The 26,148-nt window shown below is 48.9% G+C and overlaps 1 protein-coding gene across 2 annotated transcripts in view; it reads left to right on the top strand.

Annotated features, from left to right (window-relative positions):
* Window positions 1-23,112, top strand: part of ENPP6 (ectonucleotide pyrophosphatase/phosphodiesterase 6) — an 89,978-nt gene extending 66,866 nt beyond the window's left edge. Inside the window, exons 5-8 of one of the 2 annotated variants that reach the window (XM_059049579.2) lie at window positions 680-859; window positions 3,403-3,540; window positions 14,845-14,968; window positions 19,514-23,112. In XM_059049579.2, the coding sequence (XP_058905562.1) occupies window positions 680-859; window positions 3,403-3,540; window positions 14,845-14,968; window positions 19,514-19,719 (648 nt within the window). In that variant the 3' untranslated portion in view covers window positions 19,720-23,112. Of the gene's footprint in view, window positions 1-679; window positions 860-3,402; window positions 3,541-14,844; window positions 14,969-15,273; window positions 17,516-19,513 lie in introns of those variants that run through there. The other variant, XM_067022544.1, reaches the window with a different exon arrangement.
* The last annotated feature ends 3,036 nt before the right edge of the window (window positions 23,113-26,148 follow it).

Here is a 26,148-nt window from a genome sequence, read left to right as displayed (position 1 = left end):
ATTCAGATATAGATAGATAGATAGATTATATTAGGTTCTTTTCCATTACAGGTATTGAATAGAGTTCCCTGTGCCACACAGTAGGTCCTTGTTGTTTATTTTATATAAGTAGTGTGTATATGTTAATCCCAAACTCCTAATTTATCCCTCTCCTGTCACTTTCCCTTCGGAAACCATAAGTTTGTTTTCTGTGTGTGAGTCTATTTCTGTTTTTTAAATAAGTTCATTTGTACCATTTAAAAAATTCCATATATAAGCGATATCATATGATATTTGTCTTCATCTGTCTGACTTAAGATATTATTTTTAAAAACTTTTGTGGGGTTAATTTTTCACACGTGTTAAACGGGCGAGGGGTAGTTTTGTCGTTTTCCCACACACGTTGGTTGAAAGACCCAAAGAGGATGAAAACAGAAGGTCTCTCTTAAAAGGCTGGAGCCTCGTATGTATTATGTTCAGCGCTAATCGAATGGGCGCTGGCTCTCTCGTTCCCTCCCCGCAGCACTGCTGCTATGATTTTGAACCATGTCTTATCAGGGCAGACAAGCAGATGAGTAAATTCAGAACTGGGGAAGAAGGCTTCCTCCTATAACCCGGAGCTGAAGACACCTCTTTGCCAGACAGCTGGTGTGAGAGGGCCCCCCTCTGGGCGCAGTCCTGACTGCCTGTCTCCCCACAGGAGCGGGAACTGCAGGACGACCTCAACGTCCTCATCTTCTCAGATCACGGGATGACTGACATTTTCTGGATGGACAAAGTGATTGAGCTGGATAAGTACATCAGCCTCCACGACCTGCAGCAGGTGAAGGACCGAGGGCCAGTTGTGAGCCTGTGGCCGGCGCCCGGGAAGCATTCTGAGGCAAGATGGGGGGAGAAGGGCGGTGGGGGGACGGGGGCCGAGCACAGCCTCGGAGGCCATGACTCTCTGTGTCACGTGTGACTCAGAGGCCCCGAGTCTCTGCGTGTGGCTTTAAGGCGGAAGCACGGAGCAGCCTCGGAAGCCGGAGGCCGGTGACCCACCTGCTCCCTTCCTCGCCGGGTGACCTCTGTCCAGTGGTTCATCGTCCTGTGTCTCCTCTGGCTCTGAAACGGGCACTGAACGTTAGTGGACACGAAACGAGACGAGGGTGTGCAGTGCTCAGCACGTTGAGGGCTTAGCCCCTTACAGGGCCGTTTCGCTCTCGGCCGAAATGCAGCACTTCTCCTGCACAGCTGGGGACCGCGGAAGCCTGCACGGAAGGCCCTTCTCTGGAGGAGAGCCGCCAGTCGGCCCTGTTCTCATCAGGGACTGGAGAGGAGAAGGTGCCGAACGAGCACGGCCCGAGGCCCCGTGTGCCGTGGGTCGGCCCCCTAGCTCGGAGCCACGCGGCCGGCCGGGGTTCAGACCCCGGTTCTCCGCAGCCGAGCAGCTGCTCACGCGGCCCTCCTGCTGCCTCTCTGCTGCGCGTGCGCACGACGTCGTAGCTGCCCTCCTGGGCGGCTGGGAAGCACGGAGAAGCAGCTGGGCCCGCTGCGGGGCCCATGTGTGTGTCACCTATGGCCATTATCACCATCCGAGCGGGGCGTCCCCGCGAGGGTGTGGCGGAGTTCCCACGGCGTGCAGACGGCGTGCAGACGACGTGGGGCAGGGCTCCCGGGGACTTGGCACGCTCGGATGGCAAGGCCCCCTCTTACCCCTCCCTCCGAACAATCCTTGTCTCCGAGTGGCGGGCAAACCACGCTGAGAAGGTGACGGGGCATGTGGCTCCGCCGGCTGACTGCTTTGCCCCGTGTGGCCGGGTCGTCTCCCAGCACAGGCGCTGGGCCTTCTCCGCTCCTGGAGAAAACCGCTCTCTTCCTTGGGGGAGGCCTCCACCGCCGCCCCGGGCGGGGCATCCGCAGGGAGATAGGAATCAGCCTCAGCGGGGCCGGCTGCCTCCCCCTGCTTCCCCGGGGCAGTGACGTGCTTGGTGTTGATGGAGCCCCGGTGTAGGCTGGGGTCCGTCCCTTTGGGCCCAGAGAGAGACCTTCCTCCCAGCCCTGCCCTCTCCCTCCCACATGAGAGTCGGAGCCTCCTCCCCTTCCCCCGACGGGTGTCCCCTTTGCTCAGGTCCCACGGTCAGCAGGTGGAGGTGCTGAATATGTTTGCACAGGGCTCTCGCGAACTCCTTAAATATGAAACTGGGAAGAATATTGTACACGTTGGCAGGTCCCACAGTAAATGGCTTCTTGCACAGAAGTTCTGTTTTCCTGGCAAGGAACATCATCTGTTATCTCCTATCTGGCATCTAGGGACATGTCGTCTCCAGGAGGCTAGAGCATCAACAGCTCACGGGCTGGGAAGAGCTTCTTTCTTCCAGTGTGGTGTGTACATCAGGCAGGTGCAAGCTGCCTAAAGCAGTTGGTAGATTATGCAGAACGAGGGCTATGTTTGGGTGACACTTTGTCATGTGACGGACACAACAGTTTGTGAGACCCGTTACGTGCCATCAGAGTTTTCACTTATCCAAAAATCTTTCTGGTAATGCCCCCTACTTTCCTTAAGAATTATGGATTTTCTTAAGTAGGAAATCATAACTTCTGGGGCCAGTAGAAAGTCTCTACTAAACAGCCTAACGACTAATTATTTTCCAGAGTTGAATTGATAAACTCAATTTTATATTCAGTTCTACCCAGGAATATATGGGTGCTTTGGCTAAGGGCCAACAAATCAACACCAGCCAGTTGATTTTAATTTTAGCCATAAAGATATAAGCTGCTGCTAAATATTGGAAAGAGGTACAGGGTTTACATCTCCATCAGAAAATTAGCAGTGTAATTAATGGCAAACAGTCACTAGTATTTTAAAATCAGGCGTAGGGCTTCCCTGGTGATGCAGTGGTTAAGAATCCGCCTGCCAACGCAGGGGACACGGGTTCGAACCCTGGTCTGGGAACTTAGCAACTAAGCCCGTGTGCTACAACTACTGAGCGTGCGCTCTGGAGCATGCGAGCCACAACTACTGAAGCCCGCGTGCCACAACTACTGAAGCCCGCGCACCTAGAGCCCGTGCTCCGCGACAAGAGAAGCCACTGCAACGAAGAATAGCCCCCGCTCGCCGCAACTAGAGAAAGCCCACGCCCAGCAACGAAGACCCAACGCAGCCAAAAATAAATGAAAATAAAATGAATAAATTTATTTAAAAAAAGCAGGTGTAGATAGGACATGCTCTAGGTCTAGTCAAAGAATAAATGCTTTTCTTTGATCTTGGTGGTGTTTAACATCAGGCCGGCCAATTTCTCAATCACCCTTTAATTTTACTATATAGTATTTTTGACATAAATAAGTCTTTATAAAGTCCTCCCTCTCCTCCAGGTCCAATAAATATTCACATACATTTAAGAGAGAGAATGCAAATCTGGTCATTCTTGGTTATCTTTGCAGATATATAACAAGTTGAGAACCGTGGAGCACATGACTGTCTACGAGAAGGAGGCCATCCCGAGCAGGTTCCATTACAAGAAAGGGAAATTTGTCTCTCCTTTGACCTTAGTGGCCGATGAAGGATGGTTCATAACTGAGGTAAATATAAAACATATGACAAGATATTCATTATACAAATTCTATCAAACAGCCAAAGGTAAACAATTATTCACCTTTTCTAACTGAAAAATTTCATTTTTGCTTAAGTCTCCTTTGTTGTATTATTTGCTTCTTTAGAGAATCCAAAGGCTTGGTCAGGTGACTTTGTAGACACAAACTGGAGACTCCAACCCAGAGCCATGGTTTAGACTTCGTGGCTCCAGACTTGCTGTATTTTAACAAATGGGCCTTAACTCAATTACCCAGGCTTACAGTGTAACCTATTCAGTTTAAAGTGGAACAGTTACAGTGAACCAAAGCAGTTGCTTTAGGGCAGAAAAGCCAGGAGAGGCTCGGCTTTGCTTTCACCTTAAAGAGAAATGATTGGCAAACAAAAGTCCACAGGTCCAGGTCTCTGGTTTGCCAACTTGATTTTACAGAGCTTATCTTGCATTTTGGGCCCAAACCCTAGTTGCCTGGTGCCCGGATGATTTCAGCAGCTTCCTCCTTGCCCACCTGGACTCCAAGCTCACCAGGCCCTTGCATCAGCTTCTGATACCCGGCCAGCTGGTAAGGCACCCCAAAGGGGAATCCACAGTCACGTCCTGTTTAGAGTCAGTTCCCAGACAGGGCCTGGTATGAAGCTGGGTTACAAACTGATCAGACTACAGGGTAAAAGAGAGCAGCAGATGTTGGCACATGAGAGCTGTTGGTCGAGGCCAACAAAGGACAGTCAGATTCGAGGTTGCACATCTGTAGATTCAGCCAACTCTGATCAGAAATATTCAGGGGAAAAAAATTCCAGAAATTTCCAAAAAGCAAAACTTGAATTTGCTGGGTGTTGGCAACCATTTACATCGCATTTTCATTGTATTTATAGCTATTTACAAAGCATTTCATTGTATTAGGTATCATAAGTAATCCAGAGATGATTTAAAATACACAGGAGGATGTGTCTAGTTATATGCAAATACTGGGCTGTGTTGTATAAGGGGCTTGCGCCTCCACAGATTTTGGTATCCGGGGGGTTCCTGGAAACAATCCCCTGTGGCTACTGAGGGACGACTGTATAAGGCCTAAGAGTGGTATTTAATCTGCCAGAGTGAGGGCAGGTGGCGATCAGCAGAAATACTGATGAGGCAAAATGAGTGGACGTCTAGCGACCCAGGTGTGGAAAACGGGGATTCCCTGATGTAAACCTCAGTCGTTCAGGAGGCCCGACTGAGTTGTTCCTGTGTGCTCTCAGACCAGAGAAGCAGCTGGTCGCTGAGGAAACAAAGCAGAACTGGTCAGAAATGTCAGCCGCACTGTTCCACGGCCAAGCTGGGCCCTTCAGATCAGCAGACTTTGGCTTCCTAGGCCATGTGATTTTGGAAGTTTCCAAGAAGGTCTCTCTGCCCCCTAACGCTCTCTCCTCTAAGCGCCCTCATGCTTCTGGTCACTTGATCACACTGTTTGAAGTTCACCTGGAGTGAGGTTATTCTAGGCTCACAGCATTTTCATCTACAGTGGTTTTCTTAGGACTTTGCACGGAACACACGTGCCGTCAAGTGGGTCACCTGACTGGGTGCCTCTTCAATTTTATTCCATAAAGCCAACTTCCCAAGCCGTACAAAAGGGCTTACATTTTGCAACTTTTTCAATTTAGACTATTCTGGTAAAATTGTTTTGCGTTTTTAAAAGCAAATAGATGCTGAGGGTTAATCCACAGTTAACTGTCACTCATTTCTCTGTAGGACTACGTGCCTCTATTGTTTACTTTCTCATTTCGAGCTGAAATCAGCCACACTGAGAGGCTGGTCCATGGCAGGGAGGGAGATTCTAAGAGCACAGAGGTGATTTGAGGTAATTTTTGGAAAAACTGGCTTACACAGGGAGAGTGGCAAAGCCAGAGGGTGTCATGAAGACAGCGGACAACTCATGAGGAGACACCTCAATTCCTCCAGGAGGGGTGGACGGTCTCCAGGGAAGTTGCTCCAGCCGTAAGTGCTGTCAGAGAAGGTTCAGTCTGCAAGTATCTGGACTGTCAATACAGTATCTTGGCATTAGCACATCTAGCAAGACGATGCACGTTTGCCCAATGAGTGATTAAAACACAGTGATGGGGAAACTTGGGGTATCAGTCAAGATGCTCTTGGTTATAAGTCATAGACCACTCGAATAAATGGCTTAAATAATAATTTTTCATTATCTCACATAACTAGAGGTAAGAAGCTCCAGGGTGGTTCATCGATATCAACTCGATATCAAGGCCCTGAGTCAGTTCTTCTGCAGTTCTTTTGGCTTTCCCTTCAGAGCACAAGATAACTGCTGTAGCTCCAAGCATCACATCCTTCAGTTCATCCCAAAGCAGGGATGTGGCTTCTTCTTGTACATCTCATACTTTTATTAGGGAGCAAAATATATATCCCAGAATCAGAGGCAGATAGAAGTTTTGTGGGACTCTCATGATCATAATAAAATTGGGGGGAGGAGGTCTCTCTTTAAGAAAGTAATACTTAATTATGAATATAAAATTAGATACAGGGACTTGGAAGAAACCCATGCCAGTGAGAAGTCCTGATGCTTAAGCTTCTGTAACTGCACTATAAATCCGCCTCAGCCCAGAACCCACCAGCCAACTTCCCTTTAGGTCTCATCTCTCAACTCACCAGTGTGGCTGGAAGACTCCTACCTTGAGTCCTCTTTGGTCCTAAGACAGGGCACTGTGCAGAAATGCAGGCCAGGGGACCACAGTCGCAAGACCTATGTGATACAGAAGCTGGGAATCAGGCAGACAGGGTGTCTGAAACTTAGATCAGCAGAGAAAAGGAGGGGAGAGGAGAGTGAGGAGAGACGGCAGCATCGCTAGCGTTCTGACTGGTGGTGGCCGCTTAGCCCAGTGATGAATCTGACGATGCCGCCTCCTGCCTCGGTTCCACTTCCCTCGTACCTCCCCCGCCTCCCAACAGCCACCTGCTGAGGTCCAAGTTCCTGCTCCGCTGCAGGAAACTGGTATATTCCACTGTCTGTTGAGAGTGAAGCGACATGGTAATTGTACACTATGTATTATATATCATATCATATCATATCACATATATCATATATATCATATCATATTATATTGCTTTTGTATGTATCACACAAATACACACACACACATGTGTTTGTGTAAATCAGAAGTAAGAGTCAACCAGTTAGCAAGGGCTACCTGGTATTTCATCCTGTGGCTTAAGAAGCAGAGAGAAGCCATAAGAACGGAAAGGAAGAATGCCTAACTATCAACAATGACTTGAACAGCTTTTAAAAAATATATAATTATTTCAAAAAGGAGATTTGAGGTAATTTTAAAATACTTGATGCAGAAGTTTTTTTTAAAGAAAGAAATCAGAAGGAAGATAATAAGTTGAGAAAAAAAATAAAATTAGTTCTGAAGGACTAGCGTTAACCCCCTAAATGGAGAGACTGTCAATGTTACCTCACATAGCTTTAATTAGTAATAATGGGTATTATAAGACTCATCTTCACTTATCATGCCTGGCTCATTAGATACTATAGAGTGACTCCTCCCCCAGAGATTCAATGAAGTGAACGTAAAGTTATTTGGCCTTTTGCACATATAAAAAATCTGTCAAGAAAAGTATCTTCTTAAAATGTTTGTTGGTAACATTGGCAACAATAATAATAGCCATCTTGGATTAAGTATCTCCTAGTTACTATTTCCGTTTCTCTCCATGACTCTGAATTGTAGATACTGTTAGTCCTGAAAATCCCTTACCATGACATAGAATGGGACACAAGGTGGTTCCGAGCTTCCTAGCCGCCAACTCAAAGAAGAAAGTGCAATCAGTTATATCAGTGTAACTTGCAATCAGTTATATCAGTGTAACTTACGGTGTCTGTAACATAAAAACACAAATGTTTCTTTAGAAAATCATGCCGGTCCCTGGTCCTGAGAGAAATTTAGGTATCTTCTAGTCAATCTTTTGTGGTACCTTAGTTTTCTAGACTGAATACCTTAATCGTTTTACTCCTGTCTTCAAATTTATGGATTTTTATTTTTAAGATTCATATATGAAAATTATACTTTCTGAGCCTACTTAGATTTAATACTGGGGTTTTATCTCCTTATCTTCTGAAAAATCCTAAAAACGAGTGCCCATTCTTTCCCTGCTGTCTTAGACTTTTTTCTTTTATACCTCTCTGTTGTTTATTCTACCTACTTGACTACAGAGATCAGCTCTCCCCAGTCCCTACTCAGCTCCAGGGGCTAATTTCTGCGGCCCCTCCTGAACAGTGTCCACTTCATGCCACTGTGCTCAAAAAGTCAGCCAGATGCAGCCAGAAGCTGGGGAAAGATTGTGAGACAGGGTGCTTCACTGTTGATCTGCTGCACTCTCGTCTGAGTGGAGGGAAATGCAGCAAATTCAGGCCCAAGCTTCCAAGGGAGGCCCGAATTTGTCTCCAGAGGAAAGATTTACTTGGACAATTGGCAAAGGATCTGAAATGCCGGGCTCAATTCTAAGGCCTGGGGTTGAATGGCAGTTAGGCCTGAGCCCAAAATATTTGGGGAAATCAAGACAAGCTGGAGAATGTGGCTCCTGAGTTTTAGTGACAGCTGGAGTAGTTTTGTTCAGGCCCAAGTAATGGAACTTCAGGAAGCTGCTTGCTTTCTGGGGGTGACTAGGGTCATTGGTATGCTCTGTCGGAGAGCACACGGACACCCTCCTAACCGTTGGCTTCAGTAAACGTGGTCCAGGGGGAGAAAAGAAGAAAAGAAAGCCCATCCACTCAGTGCTCTCCTCCAACACTTCCCTCCGCTCCAAGGAAGTCAGCTGCCCTTGGTCCCCGCTGATTTTGCTGTCTGGCATTTTCCATTTCCAGGATTAGGCTGCGTGTGGCAGCGGGCTTGCCAGGGTCAGACCGGGGCCTGAGGCCTGAGCAATTAAATTCTGTTCTAGAAAGAGGCAGCCATCTAAGACGGAGAAAGAGAAACTGTTGGGGGACATGTCTTTGCAGTGGTGCATGGCGAACACACATCTGAAGGTTCATGACCACCGTTCCTGGGGGGCTGCAAGGCGTCATCCCCACAGGAAGCCTCTCGGGAGGAGGGTTTAAAATGACGATGCCGCAAAACCAGAGACACAGTGCTTTGTAATAGACGCCTAGCTCGACCAACGCTAGCGGCAGAAGCCCAGAGCCAGCCAGACTGCGCTCCCTTCCGCAAGCATTCTAATCGAAGCCACTTCTGATACATCACTGGTGCCGTTTCCAGCCTGAGATGATGTGGGTTGATTGCAACGTGGAGGGCGTGGGAAGTCGCTATTATAACCCTGTCCTAGGGGAATAACGCAGATTTCATTCGTATTAGGCCCCTCGCACACCTTAGACAGGTGTTCACATTTCATTTATTGATTTTAATCGTACCAGATTTCAACTTTGTTCCCCAGTGCCCTAGAGATGGGGTGAGAGGCCTCATCAAGAGAGGAGGCGGGGACCCTCGGGTCCCTGACCCTACTCCTTGACAGGAATCACACTTTTAATGGCGGACACGAGGGGCGATGGTCAAAATGTTTAACCAACAGTGAACCTGGCGCCAGCCGGTGAGCCTCGACGGCAGGTGGGAAAAGCCGGTCGGCCGCCCAGGTTCCTCTCTAGAAAGCAGCCTGTGTGAGCGATTCCGTGCTGGACTCTGCGCCTGCCGCGGGGAGGCCCTGCGTTCTCTCTGGGAGGGAGGCCCTGCGCTGCTGTGTGGGACCCTACGAAGGGGCCTGAGGCACAGCCTCTGACCTCGGCGTGATCCCCCAGCATAACGCGAAGCGTTCTCAGGAAACGACGGATACTCACAGAACACAGCACAGGACAGACGCCGGGTGAGTGGCTCCGGCGGTTTCCAGGCCAGACGGTGCATGTCAGTCAGTCACCTGGGGGACGATGGTTAAACAGACAGAGTTCCTGCCTTACAGACCTGAATCCAAATGCCCAACGCGGGAGCCGGGATAGGCGCAGGGCACTGTGTGCACAGCCAGGCTTGGGATCCAGCAGTGTAGACGGTGGGTTTCAAGGGGGAAGACTGGAGAGGAGGTCACCCAGACGGAGCGGGGGACCCAGACAAGACCCCGAACGGCGCCTCTGGCCTGGGAGGGAGCCCACGAAGAACGGATCACCACCTCCTTGGCTGCCCCAAGAGAAGTCATTTTGGGTGCAAGGCAAGACCGGGAGTCCGGATGTTTTCCTGGAGCTGGAAAACATTTCCTGCCTCCTCAGGAGTATTCTTTGTGGCTTAGTGACCATTTTCTGATCTACGCTGGGAGGAAATCGGAAGAAGCCGGTGAGAAATATACATGCTAATATATTCCCCAAATGCAACAGTACAAAGCGAGTAAATGGCCAGACAGTTTATCGAAGCAAGTGCCTCGGCCACGTGCAGACAGACAGCAACGACTACAGGCTGTTCAGGCCGCCCTCTGCTTCTTCCCAGCCTTCCACCCCGGCTTCCACCCCATCCTTGTTCCCAGCGCCACCCCCATTTCTGACCGTGCTACCGAGACATCGCAGCTCGCAGCTCAGCAGCAGAAAGGAATCCAAAAATGGCAAGTCAAAGAGATAGGTCCAGGCAATTGTTGAACAAACTTCATTCACTGGTTTGCTGATTTGGGGGTAAACAGTGAATGCTTTTTTTTTTTTTTTTTTAATGCCAAGGATGAATGAGACAAAGATCTAGTCTAGAAACTACAAGTCTTATCTCATAAGTAATCTCCTGGCTTCCCCAGGTCAGCAAGCTTCTGGTAGACGTTTCATGGTGAGCTGGTAGTGGAGTGAGGCATTAAAATACAACGCAGGCACCAAATAAAAGAACCCAAGTCTATAAACATAACAACAACCAGTCCTCCCAGTGTGCCTCCCGTGAACTCTTTCTGGGTCCTTCCTGTTGGAAATGACGATCTAGTTTAGGGGCTCATGAAGGGGGGCGTCCCGGCACTGCTGTCCACGCATGTACAGAGGAGGGGTCCCGGAAGGTACTGGAAGGTGCTGAACAAACGGACTTGGTGAGGATTTTATTTGAACTGACAAGAGAGTGTTCTTTACGGAGCGACCAACTTGCCCCGCTTCGCCTAGGCCTGTCCTGGTTTTACAACATGGAAGTTTTGCCTCCCTGGACCCCCTCAATCCCCGACAACCAGGGACAGTCGGCCACCCTGTCGGACTGGCACAGGCTCGCGTAGACGCCGCCTCACTCCTCCTGACGGCCTCGCGGGGCTTTCTTCTCACGCGCTCCCCACGCGCGGTCACTACACAAGGTCCCCTGGCCTCGTAGGGCCTCCTCTGTGCCAGCCCTTCGCCACTCGGGGAGCCGCAGGGCCGCCCGCGCTCTGCGCTGGAGCCTCCCGGGGGCCTCCGCGTAGTGGCTTCTCACTCCCTCTCTCACACGCACGCACACACTCATGCTCACGCACAGACTCACACACTCACACACAGACTCACGCTCACACACAAACGCACACACACAGACTCACGCTCACACACACAAATGCACACACACATTCACACACACAGACTCACAACTCTCACACACAGACTCATGCTCACACACACACACTCACACACACACAGCTCACACACACACAGACGCACGCTCACACACACAGACTCATGCTCACACACACACACACAGACTCATGCTCACACACACACATAGACTCACGCACACACACAGATTCACGCCCATGCACACACGATCACACACACGGTCACACACACACACATGCTCACACACATACACACACACTCTCACACAGACTCACACTCACACACACAGACTCACGCTCACACACAGACCCCTCTACCCTCGCTCTCCTGGAGGGTTCGGGCACCTCCCCGGATGTCACTAGGCGGTGCTGTGTGGCAGCCCCTGGGCCTGGTAGGGTCAGGAGGGGTGAGGCTCAGCCAGCAGCTTGAGGACCCCCTGCCTGGGGACTGAGGTCTGGGGCGCTTCACCCGCAGGGCTGCACCTGTGTGGTATGTGTCACACGGCTGCACAGGCCTGCGCTGGGATGCGTATGTGGGGATACAGAACCCAGCAAAACGGTGAGAGCCACCAGGAGAGGAGAAGGAAGGAAATCATTCCTGCACCTTCTTGAGGTTAATTACATGATGTAATTAGATTATGTCATGTAATCCGTTCAGTCACTTAGCTTCTCACATAACCGGCCAGTTTACTATTACTTTTTAAAATCAGTAAGAATAGTTGTTTCACTGGAGCAGCCTGTCGCGTTAATAAGAACTAGTGGATTGACGTACGATCAGACAGGTCCCCGGTTACCTTCAGGGCTGAGAGTTTTTGTTCCTGTGTGTTTGTAATTGTGGAATTAAGCTGGAATTTTAAAATCAGGCAATCAGTCCTCATCTCTCTTCCACCTGTCCCTTGGTCATGGGACACATATGTCCCATGGGGTTCATGATTAGTGACATCACTAGTGATATGTTCTGCCTATTTCTTCAGGAATCACTAAAGACTGGGGGAGGGGCAGCATCTGGAATTAGCGAATGAAGCTAAATTGGCATGTGTTGTGATCATCACCACAGACAAAGAACAAAACACAGTGTAAGTCAGACATGCAGTAAGTTAATAAATATATTCCCATTGAAAAATACAAGCTACAGCTGGAGAAGGCGGGACAGGGGATGTTGGCAATTCAGGAAACAGAGAGTCAATGAAACAGTGTGATTTGGGAAGCAGCAATGCCAGGGAGTGATTTACGGGGTGAGGCTGGAGGGGTGGGCAATGCGATATGACAGCTAAATAAGCAAAGGGGGGTTTGACCCCGCTGCACGGGACCCGAGCGTCTCGCCCCGCAGCCAGTGGCATCTGGTGACCATCCCCAGCCAGTTATCGAGCACCTACTGTGTGTCGGGCTTAGCACACAGCCAGGTTATCCTCCAGAATCTCTGTGAGGCAGGTCTTATCGCATCCAGCAAGGAAGCTGAAGCTTGGAGAAGTTATGCAGCTTGCCCAGGATCCCAGAGCTGGAAAGTGGCAAACTGGAATTTAACCCACATCCTGTTCCAAAATCTCACCTCCGTACTCTGTCACTGGCCACCGCCCAGTGAGTGAAGAGGCAAGGGACAGAGACAGCCCGCTGTCCAGTGCTGGCAGGCGCCCTGCAGCGACCTCTGGCTACGGCGTCCCGGGAGGCGCACGAGGACCAGGAGACTGTCGACCTGGGTTCCACTCCCAGCCCTGCCTCTCAACAGCTGTGTGACTTTAAGAGTGTCACTTAACCTCTCTGTGCCAAGGTAGCAAAAATAACACCATCCACAGTGGGAGGTGGTGGTGATTCAGTGGACGCTGGGGGAGGCTCTCGGTGAACCGAACGGCACACAACGTGCACATGTTGTTACGAGCCTTGTGAGCCAACCTGTAAATCCCTGGTCCTTGAGCTCTTCTGTTTTCACTCAGTCATCACGACCAGTCAGTTCTACCTCCTGCATTTGGAAAACTTGTAATATTAAACCCTGTGTTGGGCAAGAAGATGACTGGAATCCCGGAAACGAAGGCTTAGTCCGCCAAGAAGGGCTCAGGTTGTGTCCAACTGGCTGCAGCCTCCGTAGGATTTGCAAAACCTTCTTTAAGCTTGTTGTCTCTCAAGTAAGCAGCTGCAGTTGAAGAAAATTTAGTTTTGCAGGAAAGAAGGGTGACAGGGCAGTGACAGTTCTGGAAGCCATCCTGAGTGAAGAATGGTCGAAGACAGTGAAGATACACGAGGCCTGGAGCAGAGGAACTCGGGTGCTATCTTCAAATGTTGACTGAATGGAGAGGAGAGGGCTAATATGCTCCGAGTCACCCCCGGGGGTGGAGCTAGAAGAAAGGAGGACGGGTGGTTCCTGCGGTGGGCGCCCCTGGGATTGTGGTAAGCCGGCTGCCTCGGGGCTTCCGTGCTGTACTAAAGAAACAAAGTGATTCGATTAGACGCTGTGTTTTCCAGCAGTAATTCTCCCATAGCAATTGGGTGTCCTACCATTCGATTCAATTCTGACATCACCCCAAGTTAGAGCAGAAACGCACTTTAAGGGGTTCCATCCCACAAGACTGCCTGCACATCTGAATTCTGGCCGCAAGTCCTGGGTCCTCAGGCTGTCCACTCTTGTGTCCGACTTGGCTACAAATTTGAGGGTTCTCACAGCCCCCCTTCAGGTTCGATAATTCACTGGGCTGAATCACGGCACTCGGAAAGGTGCTGTACTTATGATTGCAATCGTCTTACAAAGGATGCTACTCAGGGACAGGCAAATGAAGAGCTGCCCAGGGCAAAGCCTGCGGGGGAGTGACGCAGAGAAGCCGGGCCCTCTTTGAGTGCATCGCGCTCCCATCTCAGCAACGTGTTCGTTGATCCAGAAGCTCCCCGGACTACGCTGTTCCCGGGTTGTGTTTTTGTTTGTTTGTTTGTTTTGCTGTTCCCGGGTTGTGTTTTTGTTTGTTTGTTTTGCGTTACGCGGGCCTCTCACCGTTGTGGCCTCTCCCGCTGCGGAGCACAGGCTCCGGACGCGCAGGCTCGGCGGCCACGGCTCACGGGCCCAGCCGCTCCGCGGCACGTGGGATCTTCCCGGACCGGGGCACGAACCCGCGTCCCCTGCATCGGCAGGCGGGCTCCCAACCACTGCGCCCCCAGGGAAGCCCTGTTTTATCTGGGTTTTATCTGGGGTTTTATCTGGGGTTTCATTGCGATGGCATGGGTCATTAAATCGTGGCCACATGACTGCACTCAATCTTAGAGGTCAGAGGATGTGGCTGGAAGTTCTAACCTTCTCATCCTGTGGTTGGTTCCTCAGGTGACCAGTCCCTATCCTGAAGCTACGTAGCTGCTCTCTACACCAACGAGTCATCTCGTTAGCATAAACTCAGGTATCAGAGCAAAGGGCTCATTTCAAATAAAACACTCCCATCACTCAGGAAATTCCAAGGGTTTAGGCATTCTGGGCCAGGGAACCCGGGACAAAGGCCAACTATATTTTTTATTATACCACAGGTAGACTTTCACGTCCCTTCTGTCTCTGACATGCTATATTTAGTGACTCTAAAACTGCCTACGAGGTACAGTCCAGCCCCATATAAGAAGACACCTTCAGAACTAGAGCTCTTTGGCAATTTAACGGGCCGTCTCCAAAGGTCTGAGCTACCTGGGGTAGGAGATGATCCAGCTGAAGGTCGGATGACCCTGACTGAGACCGCTGAGCAGGAAAGCCGCTGGGTGGTAGTTTGGACCGGATGCTCGCTCATCCGGATGTCTGGACACGGGGCGATGTAAATGCCTTGCTTGATTTCAGAACCGAGAGACGCTTCCATTCTGGATGAACAGCACCGGCGAGCGGGGAGGCTGGCAGCGCGGATGGCACGGATACGACAATGAGCTCAGGGACATGAGGGGCGTCTTCCTGGCCTTCGGACCCGGTAGGAAGACGTGATCAAATTCTCTTAGTCATCCCTTCCTAAGGGAGCGTCAGCCAGCAGGGCTGACGGCTCTAGTAAAGCTGGAGTGATTTCTTTATGGACCCTCTTTATGAGCAAAGCTGAGCAAACCCAGCCGGTCTCCATGAAGTGTCTTTGGCTGGCTGGCTTTCAAATGCTTCTTGGTTTTGGCAAACGTGGCCAAATACTTTTCCTTGTTAAGTTTTAAATCTGGAGCACAGTGAAAAAAATGTGCCACATGTTTATGATTCATTTTTTACTTAATTCATCAAAATGTTCTCTCACAGCCACCTGATGTCCAGGAAAGCTTATCAGGCACCAGGTTGCTGAGAGCTGTGCGATCGCTTCACGGGGTCTGACTCTTCCACAGCTCCTCCCTGGCTACAGCACCCACCCCTGCGCAGGTCATTCGGTTTAGGGCCCCCCAGAAGCTAGGACGCGCTCAAGGGCGGGCTAGGAAATGATTCTGTGACTGACTTTGAGGATGAGCCAGAGTGACTCGGGATGTCTTGGATGAAAGCAAATTTACTGTGCCTCCCTTGACCTACATTCCCAGGGCAGGAAGAGAGGGGAGATGGAGAGAGCCTCTTTGGTGATTTGCTTTAATAAACACAGCACTGCAAATTCACATTTTAGAAAAGTTTATCAAACACTCTAAAGATCATACTACTACCTGAATACCCCCTTAAAAAAAATAGAGTAAAAAGCAGTCAACAGCCATCAGCAATCGGTGGACGGGCTCACGAGCTACGAACCTTCCTTCCTGCTGCCCACACTCCTTGTTAAAACACAATAAGCTTACCCCAATATCCATATTCCAAGTTCCTTTTTCTGGATGTTGATCAAAATGTTTCAGCCCATGAAAGTCCGTGCTTTCCTTTCAGATTATAGGTTAGAGGTCACACCTGGAAGCCCTGCCCTTCTCCTTGATGTTAACAAGACAGGACAGAGAAGTGTGTCAACCCCCTTCATTCCATCCGCCTCAGGTCACTCTACCTACCACAAAATAGCTGGTGAGAACTACAGGGTGTCAGCTTCTGCACCCTCCTTGGGCTCCTCTGGGAGCCTGAGCTTAGGGAACATGTCAGTCCAAATCATTGCCCACGTTTCATCCAGGTTCCCATGTCCTAAGTAAGCATCAGCACCAGTAGCAGCAAACATTTATAGAGCACGACTGGGGTCATGACATTGGCCTAAGAGACAGTTCAGAGGATGCCCCAGCGTGCCGCCATCAACTGATAACAGTTAACAGCCCCCCCCCCCCCCCCCCCCCCGCCAGTTAGCCAAGCCCCGGGCTAGAGCTGCGCAGCTCAAAAGCCAAGTGAATTCAGGATGGAGCCTCGAGGATGTTGAGGTGACAGCTGCTAGATCAGGTTAGAGACGTTCCAGGGCCATGGCCTTCGAATGGGGGAACATTAGCCAGGAGGGCTTTCATTCAAAGACATCGCCTCCTCCTTCCCCAGAAGAGAGGGATCAGGTCATGAACGTGAAACAGTTGTCAGCTGGAGTGTTTATGAGTAAGAGTCTCGGGCAGATTTTAAAGCAGAAGCACGTCTAGCGTCAAACCGAAAATTTTAAACAAAGTACCCAAAGCTGCAATAGCTTAAATTCAGTGGGGAGATTTGGTCCATTAGCAAAGGCCTCCATCATACGTTCCTTTAAAACTAAAAGCCTAAGTCTTTTATAGACAGAAGGACGACCCCTGATGAAACTGGACTGGGCTAGTTGCAAAAATGTTTCCAGGCAGAGACAGCCTTGAGAGCCCCCCGCAAGCCATCACGTTTCTGGCTCTAATTCTCATGAAAGATTGAACAGCTTTACACACTGACTGTTTATTCAGAAGAAAATTTAAGAGCGAGGCCTTTAATAGCTATCTAGCTGCACTTTGAGATAAAGGTACATCCCTCCTGATTAATTGTAGGTACTTCTCGCTCATGGAGGACGGTGAGCATTGCTGCGGCTGCCCAGATACAGCTTTAGAAGTCAGTAAGTCTGGTCCAGCTAAGAGAAAGGGAAAGAATTCTGGAAGAGAGCCTCTCTCTGGTTAATCCCAGTTTCTAATTTGAACAACCTAATCTTGCCATGGAGAACTCCACGTTCGAGATAAGACAGCAGGAGTGTGATTCAGTGAGCCGCCAGCCAGCTAGCAAGCCTCACTTGGAAAGCAGCCCGAGGTGGTCAGGCACAGCGGGAGCCTCCAGAACCTTCTCTCTTTAGGAGAAACAGTTTAAATATCCAAAAAATGTAAACCCATGGAAATAACTTGGATTCCCATTCCAGGTTCACACACCATCTTGAGCTAGCAGGGCTTGTCTGGCCTCTCCCAATTGGATCAGGTATTGTTTTGCTGTTCAGGAATTTTCTAGAAGCTCTCATTCCGGTCTGGATCATTTCTGCATTGGGCCCCAAATCCCAGCCCTGTAGACTGGGAAGCCGTGAACCAGATGGAGTGGGAAAGAAACCCCAGTTCTCCTTCCTGCTTACATGTACTGGATTTGATTTTGTACTTTCAACATAATAAGATGATCTTTTCTAACATTTTTTTTTTGTCAGTAGAGCTTGATCTCAAATTTTCTTGCCAAATGTTAAAGAAGGAGATGTTTGAAAGGCTGGGGACGGCTTTCTTGGATATGCTATTGTCTGCCACCTTCCCATGTGACAGGACATGGCCACCAGGTGATGGGGCAGGATGATCTCACATCCGGGTCCACGGCAAGTCAGAGGGAGAGGAGTCGCTCCCACGTCCCTGGGACAGCCTTGCCACTGATTTCTCAGCTGCAGCTGATTCTTCTCTGGGGAAGTGTTACCGCCACCCTCTCTAACTCTAGTGTTGTCCTTGGTATTGGAAAGGTTGGCATTCCAGGGCAGCCTCTACATTCTCCTTTCCAGGGAGTTCTGGATTTTTTAAAGTAAGTGTTTACCCTGAGGTGATGCTGACTCTTACCCTCCCTCCACTAAAAGCAAAGTGAGCCCTTCAAATAATCTGGGTGAATATTCTCCATCCATACTTCCCCTCGCTGGGCATTTATTCTATTACTAGTAACAGCTCCCATTTATGGAGCTCATACAGTGTGGCTGGAACTGGGGTTTAGGTGCTACCTCCAGGCCTGTCCCCTGGGGTCACCCAGCCAGTAAGTGGCTACAGGCTGGTTGTAGAGCCCGTGATCCTCTTTATACTGAATTCAACTTTAATTCTTCAAAATAAGCAAAACCCATCCCTTGGGAAGTTGCCCTGGGTCTAACGTACGCCGTGGCAGGTTTTCAGTGTATAGCTTCCTTCTGTATTTATAATTTCAGGGTTAATACAAGAGTAGAATTTGGTGTGGACACTTCTGGGCTATGTTGCTGTTTGTTTGCTTTTTAAATCAAGTATATGTGATCATTTTAGCAGAGCAATTATAAAGATTATTTTCTAAGATAGAAAACTTGGCTTTACAGCCCCCAAACTACCTGTTTAAAAAAAATGTTTTTAGAGGGACTGAAATCACATGCATGGGCCTTTACTGATGGATAAAACTCCTTCCTGAATTCAGCTTCTTAAGTTTTGGGTACTTTGTTGGAAGCTCTGGTTGGGAACCTAAAAGTGAAGCTGCTTAGGATTATTACTGAAGTCTCATACTCACTCTTTGAACAAACAGTTTTCATTCAGCATCTTTTCTGCCTCCTGTGGAGACAGAGAGGGGCCACTCTGGACTGAAGCCCCTCCTTCAGCACCCTTACTTGCTGTGCTGTGAATAGCCAGCCAGGCCCTCGGGGGCCTGTGTCCCCGTGGAGTCTGGCACAGCCTTGGGTAGAGGCACAGCCCTCTCCCTCATGAGCTCCCTTGAGCCTTCACTCAGGTCTCTAACTCCACTACCAGTTTCTTTATTTTCCCCACAGCTAAGTTACTTTATCTGCCAGTGAAAGGCTCCCAAGGAATGTTCAACTGATCTTCCAAACCTATGTAGGAGACCGTTGCCGTTGCTCGTGAATTAGGCGCACTGAGGAAACTATGTAATTTCAGGTTCCATCCCGTCCTGGGACCTCCATGTGGCAGGAAAATGGGAAACATTCTTGAACTGGGGAGCGCCCAGGCTAACCAGTCCCCGCCAGATAGGTGGCCTGGAAGAAGAGTATGCAGCTGGATCGGGTTTGGGGAGCCCGGCGGGACAGTCAACCTTCTGTGACCACAGTGGCTCCGCAGTGCTTGCAGAAATGAGCGGCTTCAGATGGCCCTTGGGTCCCCAAGGAAAGCTCTGTTGTCACAAGGGGAGCACAGTTATGCACAGAGAGAGTTTGCTGTCTGCTCTGTCTTTCAAAGAAACATCTCCATGAGCCATAGAAAGCAACCTCCTGTCATAACCTAGAACCTTCCAGACCTCCTTCCAGGTTCACAATCCCTTGGCCAGGCCCCATGGACGAGGCGGATTTTCCAGTCCCAAGCCGCCTGGATGCTCAATGTAATTCCTCCACATTGTGACTCCATCCCTGGCTCTGCCCTGCCCAGCAGTGACCGTGGCAACTCATTTGCTTGCCTTTCCCTTCCAGATTTCAAATCCAACTTCCGAGCTGCTCCCATCAGATCCGTGGACGTCTACAACGTCATGTGCAACGTGGCAGGTGTCGCCCCCCTGCCCAACAACGGGTCCTGGTCCCGGGTGACATGCATGCTGAAGGACCCGGCCAGCTCGGCCCTGGCTGTGCGGCCGGGCGCCTGCACATTGGCCTTGGTCCTGTTGGCGCTGCTGTCCTGAACTCCTAGCGCAGTGTGTACCCTGCCCCATGGGGGAGCCCTTGCCGTTTCCTGTTTCACTAATAGCTCCGTCAATTCAATCAAGGCCATACAATTGCAGATGTATTAGTCTTGGATGGTTCTATACATAAAAGTCCCTATTTCTTGAAAAAACAAAAACAAAAACACTTTGCTTTTTCCGGAGGTAAGGAAACTCCTAGCTTTTCATTTGTTCAACTATAGGTTATTTTCTCCTTCCTTTCCATGTACTCAGATGAGCTAAGCGGGGCCTACCCCTGTAGCGACCAGACCTTGGGCAGGTATTCCATGGAATCCTGGCCCCTCTCTGTCCCGCTCTGCACAAAGCAGACCCTTGTCTGTGCCCTGTCTAAACCCGGGAGCCACCCTCAGGGTCTACGGCCACCATCCCGCACTGCTTCTGTCTGGGACAAAGGAGGCCCATGGGAAGCAGTGGCTGCTATTTCTAACTCAGCTCGTGGGGTTTCTTCACCTTATACAAAGTCCCAGAAAGGGCATATCTGAGCTTGGCTCAGCCAGCAATCAAAATCAGTGGGAACTGCAGAATTCATGGGACAAAGTGAAAGACAGGCGTTCCTTCCCAAAGTCTGAGCGCACGAAAGTTTCTCCCTGCCTGAAGGAGCGCAAGAGTTTACAATAGATACAGGCTTCTGGGAGCCTCCTTGTCACGGTGTGAACATGCGCACGGCGGGCGCTGGATTGCCTGCCTGCGCGTCTGTCTGTGGGAAGGCTCTCAGAGGCGGCCTCTCTTCAGATCCCCATACAGAGTGTAGACCCTAGCGACCCCTGCCATCATCACGGGCGGGGAATTGGGTGTCTGGCTGATGATGGTGTGGACATACTTAAAGAAATCTCACTTCCTTGCTTGAAATGGTGATGCAATTAAGCGTAAGTTTGATGCACCAGTGTCCTGGAGCACTGCTTATTCAACAACCACGGGGAAGTGGGCCCCTGAGTGAGACGGAGTCAAGTCCCAGTCACTGACCACTTAGCCACTGGATTAGGAAGCAGTCTGGGCAAAGTGCCGCCTCAGAGATCTTAAGAAACCCCGAAGAGGAGGCGCTGAGCCTGAGATGAAATGTTTAGAGTTCAGTCTTCTAAGTTTGCTGTAGGAGCTCTCGTTGCAAAACAAGGGATAACTGCATTTCTATGTGATCAGAGTCATATACCTATATCATCGCATTAAAAATGAGTTTGCACGAAATGAGGCACACCTGCAAATGAGGCTTTTTGTCAGGAAAAGGCAAAAGTTCAGGTCTCCTCAGGACGATGAAGCCCTTATGTGTTGTTTACCTTGAAAAATGAAAACCTGTGCTCACCCTGATTCGAGAAGGTTTGGAACCGTTCCTGGGCCTTGAATCATGAGAGCAAAGGATCACTGCTTAAAAATATCAAATTTATCTTCACAAAAGATTTCTAAGGATTTCTGTAATGGGTTTTTAAAGTGCCAGCAGACCATCGAATCAATTGGAAAGGCAAATCAGCCTTTGTTCTCTGGCTGAAAGCCAATTAGTGCTTTCAGAACATTGGCTCTGGTTGTTGAAATAGGCATCTGTTGTTCAAAGTCTTCTTTCTCCTTAAAGGACTGGGTTCTAATGAATCCAGTGCAGCCACCTGTCCTCCCTTGTGAAGGAAGGAGACCTAAAAGAAACCCAGTGATTCAATTAAAAGTGGGTCATCCGGGCTTCCCTGGTGGCGCAGTGGTTGAGAGTCCGCCACGGGTTCGTGCCCCGATCCGGGGGGAACCCACGTGCCGCGGAGCGGCTGGGCCCGTGAGCCGTGGCCGCTGCGCCTGCGCGTCCGGAGCCTATGCTCCGCAGCGGGAGAAGCCACAACAGTGAGAGGCCCGTGTACCGCAAAAAAACAAACAAACAAAAAAGTGGATCGTCCAAGTCCACAGGGGTACAAACAGATACACAGTCTTGGATTTGTCCTTCCTGCTCTGTTCTACCAATTTTTTCCCCTCCCTCATCCTTAACATCTTCAAGTTACATAATAAAATTTCAGATATTTGTCTGACAAAGTATAGTTACTCAATAAGTAGTCTTGAATAGATAAATGAGAATAAGATACTTTTGGAATCATGACTATTGGTAAGTAATAAAGAAAATTCAGACACTGAATGGAGAAAAAAACTTTTTACCTAAAGCAATGCATATATATTAGTGGCGTAATTATTTGGCTAGAATTTTTTCTTTTGATTTTTGTTTTAAAGTTATGTTATTTTCCCAAGAAAAATTCTACTTTCTCTAAACGCATTTTGTTCCATCAGAATAATATCTGCTAGGACTATACACACACCTTTTCTCCCGGATTATTTTACTCCTTCATCGCTAATTCCAGGAGGAAGGTAATTGGACTGACCTGCAAATACTGAAGATAGATGAAAGGAATGATCTTTAAAGATAAGATGAATGGCTGCTTTCCCTGCCCATAGGCCTAATCGCCAAAACCCAATTCAGGTAACTTCTGAAGACTTAAACATAAATAAGAGTAGGCCCAGGAAGTTCTTTCTAGCCTTCAAGAGCCCAGACTTGGGCTCAAGTCCCAACTCTCTTTACTTTTAAAGGGCTCCTGGAAATCCACAGCAGGTCTGAATTCAGCCAGAGCAGTTTGCAAACTTTCTGGGACTGCAGGCATCATCTGGCCCTCTTCCAGAGATGCAGGTTCAGAGGATCTGGTGTGGACAACACTTTTAAGTCACATGACTCTAAGGTCTGGGTTTGCTCTCAGGAGAGATGGGTTTTGATTTGACCTTGGTAGACCTGAGTCTCCTGACAGCAGCTTCATAATCTGCCAGTTTTTTCAGGAGCCATCAGGCTGGCATTGGCTACTGATCCCAGCTGGGTCAGATTTCCGCCCTTCTTAAACCAAAGCGGGTCTGTAGGCCCCAGTGATGGAGAGGCTTCTCCACACCCAGGTCCCTGTGAGTCTAAGTTCCCCAACGGTGCTACCAGATAAACTCACTGTTCAAGACACACAGCTCTTTTATGAATGTTCTGTGGAAGTGTTTTACATTTCTGTAAATATCGAGAGATTTCCAAATGTGATAGTGTGTTTAATCTTTGTAAGCAATCTGTGATAGACCAAAGTCAGCTCTTATAAACTACTTACCAGGAGGAAGAGAGATGGTAGCCTTGACAGCCTGGTTATAAAACATGGGAAACTTGGTCTCAGGTCTCTGCTATGGAAGTTATACTTATGTGTTGCTTTGAAATCATAAAATAGCGCCTAGTGCGGTGCCTCAAATGTTTCATAAATGTCCCATAAATATGTGTTGAATGAGAAAAAGAATGAATATCACTGAGGAGACTTGCTTACACAGCAGATATTCTCTCTGTCTGTAGTTCCTCAAATTAAACAAACCTTTCCTTTTTGGGTTGTTATTTTTTCTTATCACCCAACTGACAATATAATTATACTTCATTTCATGGACTAAGCATATTCCATCTCAAGCTTATAAACTTGACAGATGGATGGGAGGAAGGAGATTAGATTTTAAATATACTAAGCATATTTACTTTTTAAAAATAAAGCAGTTTTATCGAGATTCAATCACATGCAATCCTTCCCTTTAAAGTGTCAATGTAACGGCATCAGTATAGTCACAGAATTGTGCAACCATCACCACAATCAACTTTAGAACATTTTTATCACCCCCAAAGGAGACTCCATATCCACGAGCATGTTAGCACTCCCTCCCCCTTTCCCCCCACCCTGCTCCCAGGCAACCTCTCAGCTGCACTCTATCTCCACAGATTTGCCCATTTGGAATATTTCATGAAAATGCAATAACCGTGATCCCTGTGGGGGCCTGAGTCCAGTCTATAGCCAATGTTACCACTCAAATGTACTCAGTCTCTCCCAGAGCATCCTTACGGCTTCACCCTGGAAACCAGTAACAGCCCACATGGCCCTTCTCACCAGCATCCCAGCCAGAAGCTCTACGTATCACTGTGTGTTGGCTTCCTGACAGGTTTCCTTGAGATGCCTAGGGCTGGCTCCAGCTCGTTCTCCTCTCTTCCGTTTGAGGCTCTCTCTCGAACGCAAGTCAGACCAGGTCACGTCCCTGCCCAAACCCCGGCATTGACTACCCCCGTCTTAATCTCACACCTGTAGCTTCATCAGGGCTGGCACCACGTCTGCCCTTCTCTCTACCTGATCTCATGTCACTCTCCCTTTCACTCTGTAAGCTCTTCTTGTCTTGGGCACTTCCCTCACATCATTTTCTCCTCCTTGGTGAGTACCCCCATCCTCATCTAGTAAGTGTCCCCTTGCCGTAGAACTCGGGCTAAATGTTTCCTTACACTCCTCTTGACCAGGTTAGGGCGCCCGGCTGCATACTGTCTACACCAGCCGCATGCAACCCCACCCATCAAAATACTAGCAGCTGGAAGAGGCAAGTGAGGATCCTCCCCTAGAGCCGTTAGAGGGAGCACGGCACTGCTGACACCCTGATTTCGGACTTCTCGCTTCCAGAACCGTGAGAGAATACATTTCTGTTGTTTTAAGCCACCCAGTTTCTGGTAATTTGTTACAGGAAACTAATACACCCTTCAAATTGCTTTCGGAGTAGTCAATCTAGTTCATCAAAGATTTCTTGAGCTCCTCCTTCACACCAGGTACCGGGCTATGTTTTGGGGATGCATAGAGGAAAAAAGACCATTACTGTCCTCACAGAACTCACAACAGAGTCATTTCCTTTCCTCCATTTTTTGTAAAAATTATTTTTTTTTGCAGTATAGTTGATTTACAATTTTGTGTTAGTTTCTGGTGTACAGCAAAGTGATTCATATTCGTATGTATTCCTCTTCATATCCTTTTCCATTATGGTTTATTACAAGATATTGAATATAGTTCCCTATGTCATTTCTTCCATTTTTCAACATAATTGAATTCTTATTTCTGTAGAACAAAATGTTCCAGTTGCTATGGGCAATGCATGGAGAGAATTTCAGAGAAAACAGGAGTAACACCTGTTACTGAAAGAAGGCATCAGCTCTAGAGCAGAGGAGCTGGTGTCAGGAACCTCACCTCACCCACTGCCTCCTCTGGGATCTTGCTCTTGGCCATTTGAGATCTCCACGCCTGTCGGCTCTTTGCCTGGCCTGCGGGATTATCTGGCAGCAAAAGCAAGGCTGATCACATTACTCACCTGGTTAAAAAAACGCCCTTGTCTCTCTTTCCCAAGTAATTAAATTCCAATTTCTGCTTCCCATCCTTTTCTACAGTTAGACTTCCCCTTACATCTCTCAGTGCTTCATCTCAAATTTCTCAGCTTAGCCCCGAATGTGCCATTGTCTGCTCTCTTACGTTGGCCCCATGTCTGGGATGGACCTTCCCACTCTCCATCTAGCAAACTTTCATTTAGCCTTCAGAGGCTAGATTCCCTGTAAGGCTTTTGTGCTTTCACATTCTTTTCTTGTTTCATTTATTGCAAAGCAAGTCACATTGCCTTGTAATAATTTGTTGTCAAGTGTTCTCCAACTAGGCTGTAAGTTAAGCAGAATGCCAGGATTGAATCTTTTTTGTAGTCTCCAAACCAAATCTGCAGCACCAACAAAGTCTGCCACAAAATAGTTGATAATTGCCTGATGAAATGAATGAATTATGGAAGGAAGGAAGGAAGGAGGGGAAAAGGTTAGGACACTCTGGTCAGGTCACCTAAATTTGGACAGAGCTTCTCACCATAGCAATGGGTGGGAAAAGCCAGAGTTAGGAAACATTTCGTAGAAAGTAGAAGGATTTGACAAATGACTAATGTGTGACACGGAATCCAGAGGGCAGGGGTTTCTTTATCAACATTTCAGCAGGCCCCCTCTTTAGCCATGAACACGAGGAAGCGCAACAGATGGGAAGAAAGGAAGAAAAGATAAATGAGCCCTGTCTGCACCATGCTTAATTCGACCTTTCAACAAGATGCTAACACAGGCCTGTACTGTCATCTCCCTACGGCTTGGAAGAGACAGAGAAGGGGTTCAGAGCCTTGGATGCTAAAGACGGAGCACGTGGAGAAGGAGGAAGAGTCCCAGTCACTGGCTCCCTCCCTCCCATGCCTTCTGAGTCTGATCCGCCTTTGCTACTGAGAAGTGAGGAGTGGATGACGGGAGGAAGTGGAGAAAAGCCTTCAGAGGGAGGAAAGCAGTGTTTACGAAATCCCCTTCCTGGAATAGCTGTGTTTCCACCCCTGCCCTTCTGCTGCTTAGGAAAGTCTGGCCTCAGTGTGGTGTCAGCAGGACAGGCAGGAGCTGAATTTCCACCATATGCCAGCACGAGGTGGTGTTCAGAAGGACCCCTCCACTCCCACAGTGGCATCTGGAAGGGGTGGGGCAGTCTATCCACTAGAAGCCCTTGAAACTGACCAGTCAGGTCTCAATGCTGGGACAAGACCATAAACTGGGGAGACGCTGCT

Source organism: Kogia breviceps, chromosome 20 (genome assembly GCF_026419965.1).
Source record: "Kogia breviceps isolate mKogBre1 chromosome 20, mKogBre1 haplotype 1, whole genome shotgun sequence".
Classification (NCBI taxonomy): Eukaryota; Metazoa; Chordata; class Mammalia; order Artiodactyla; family Physeteridae; genus Kogia; species Kogia breviceps.
The sequence above is the reverse complement of the archived record's forward strand: the minus strand, read 5'-3'. Positions and strand labels throughout refer to the sequence as shown.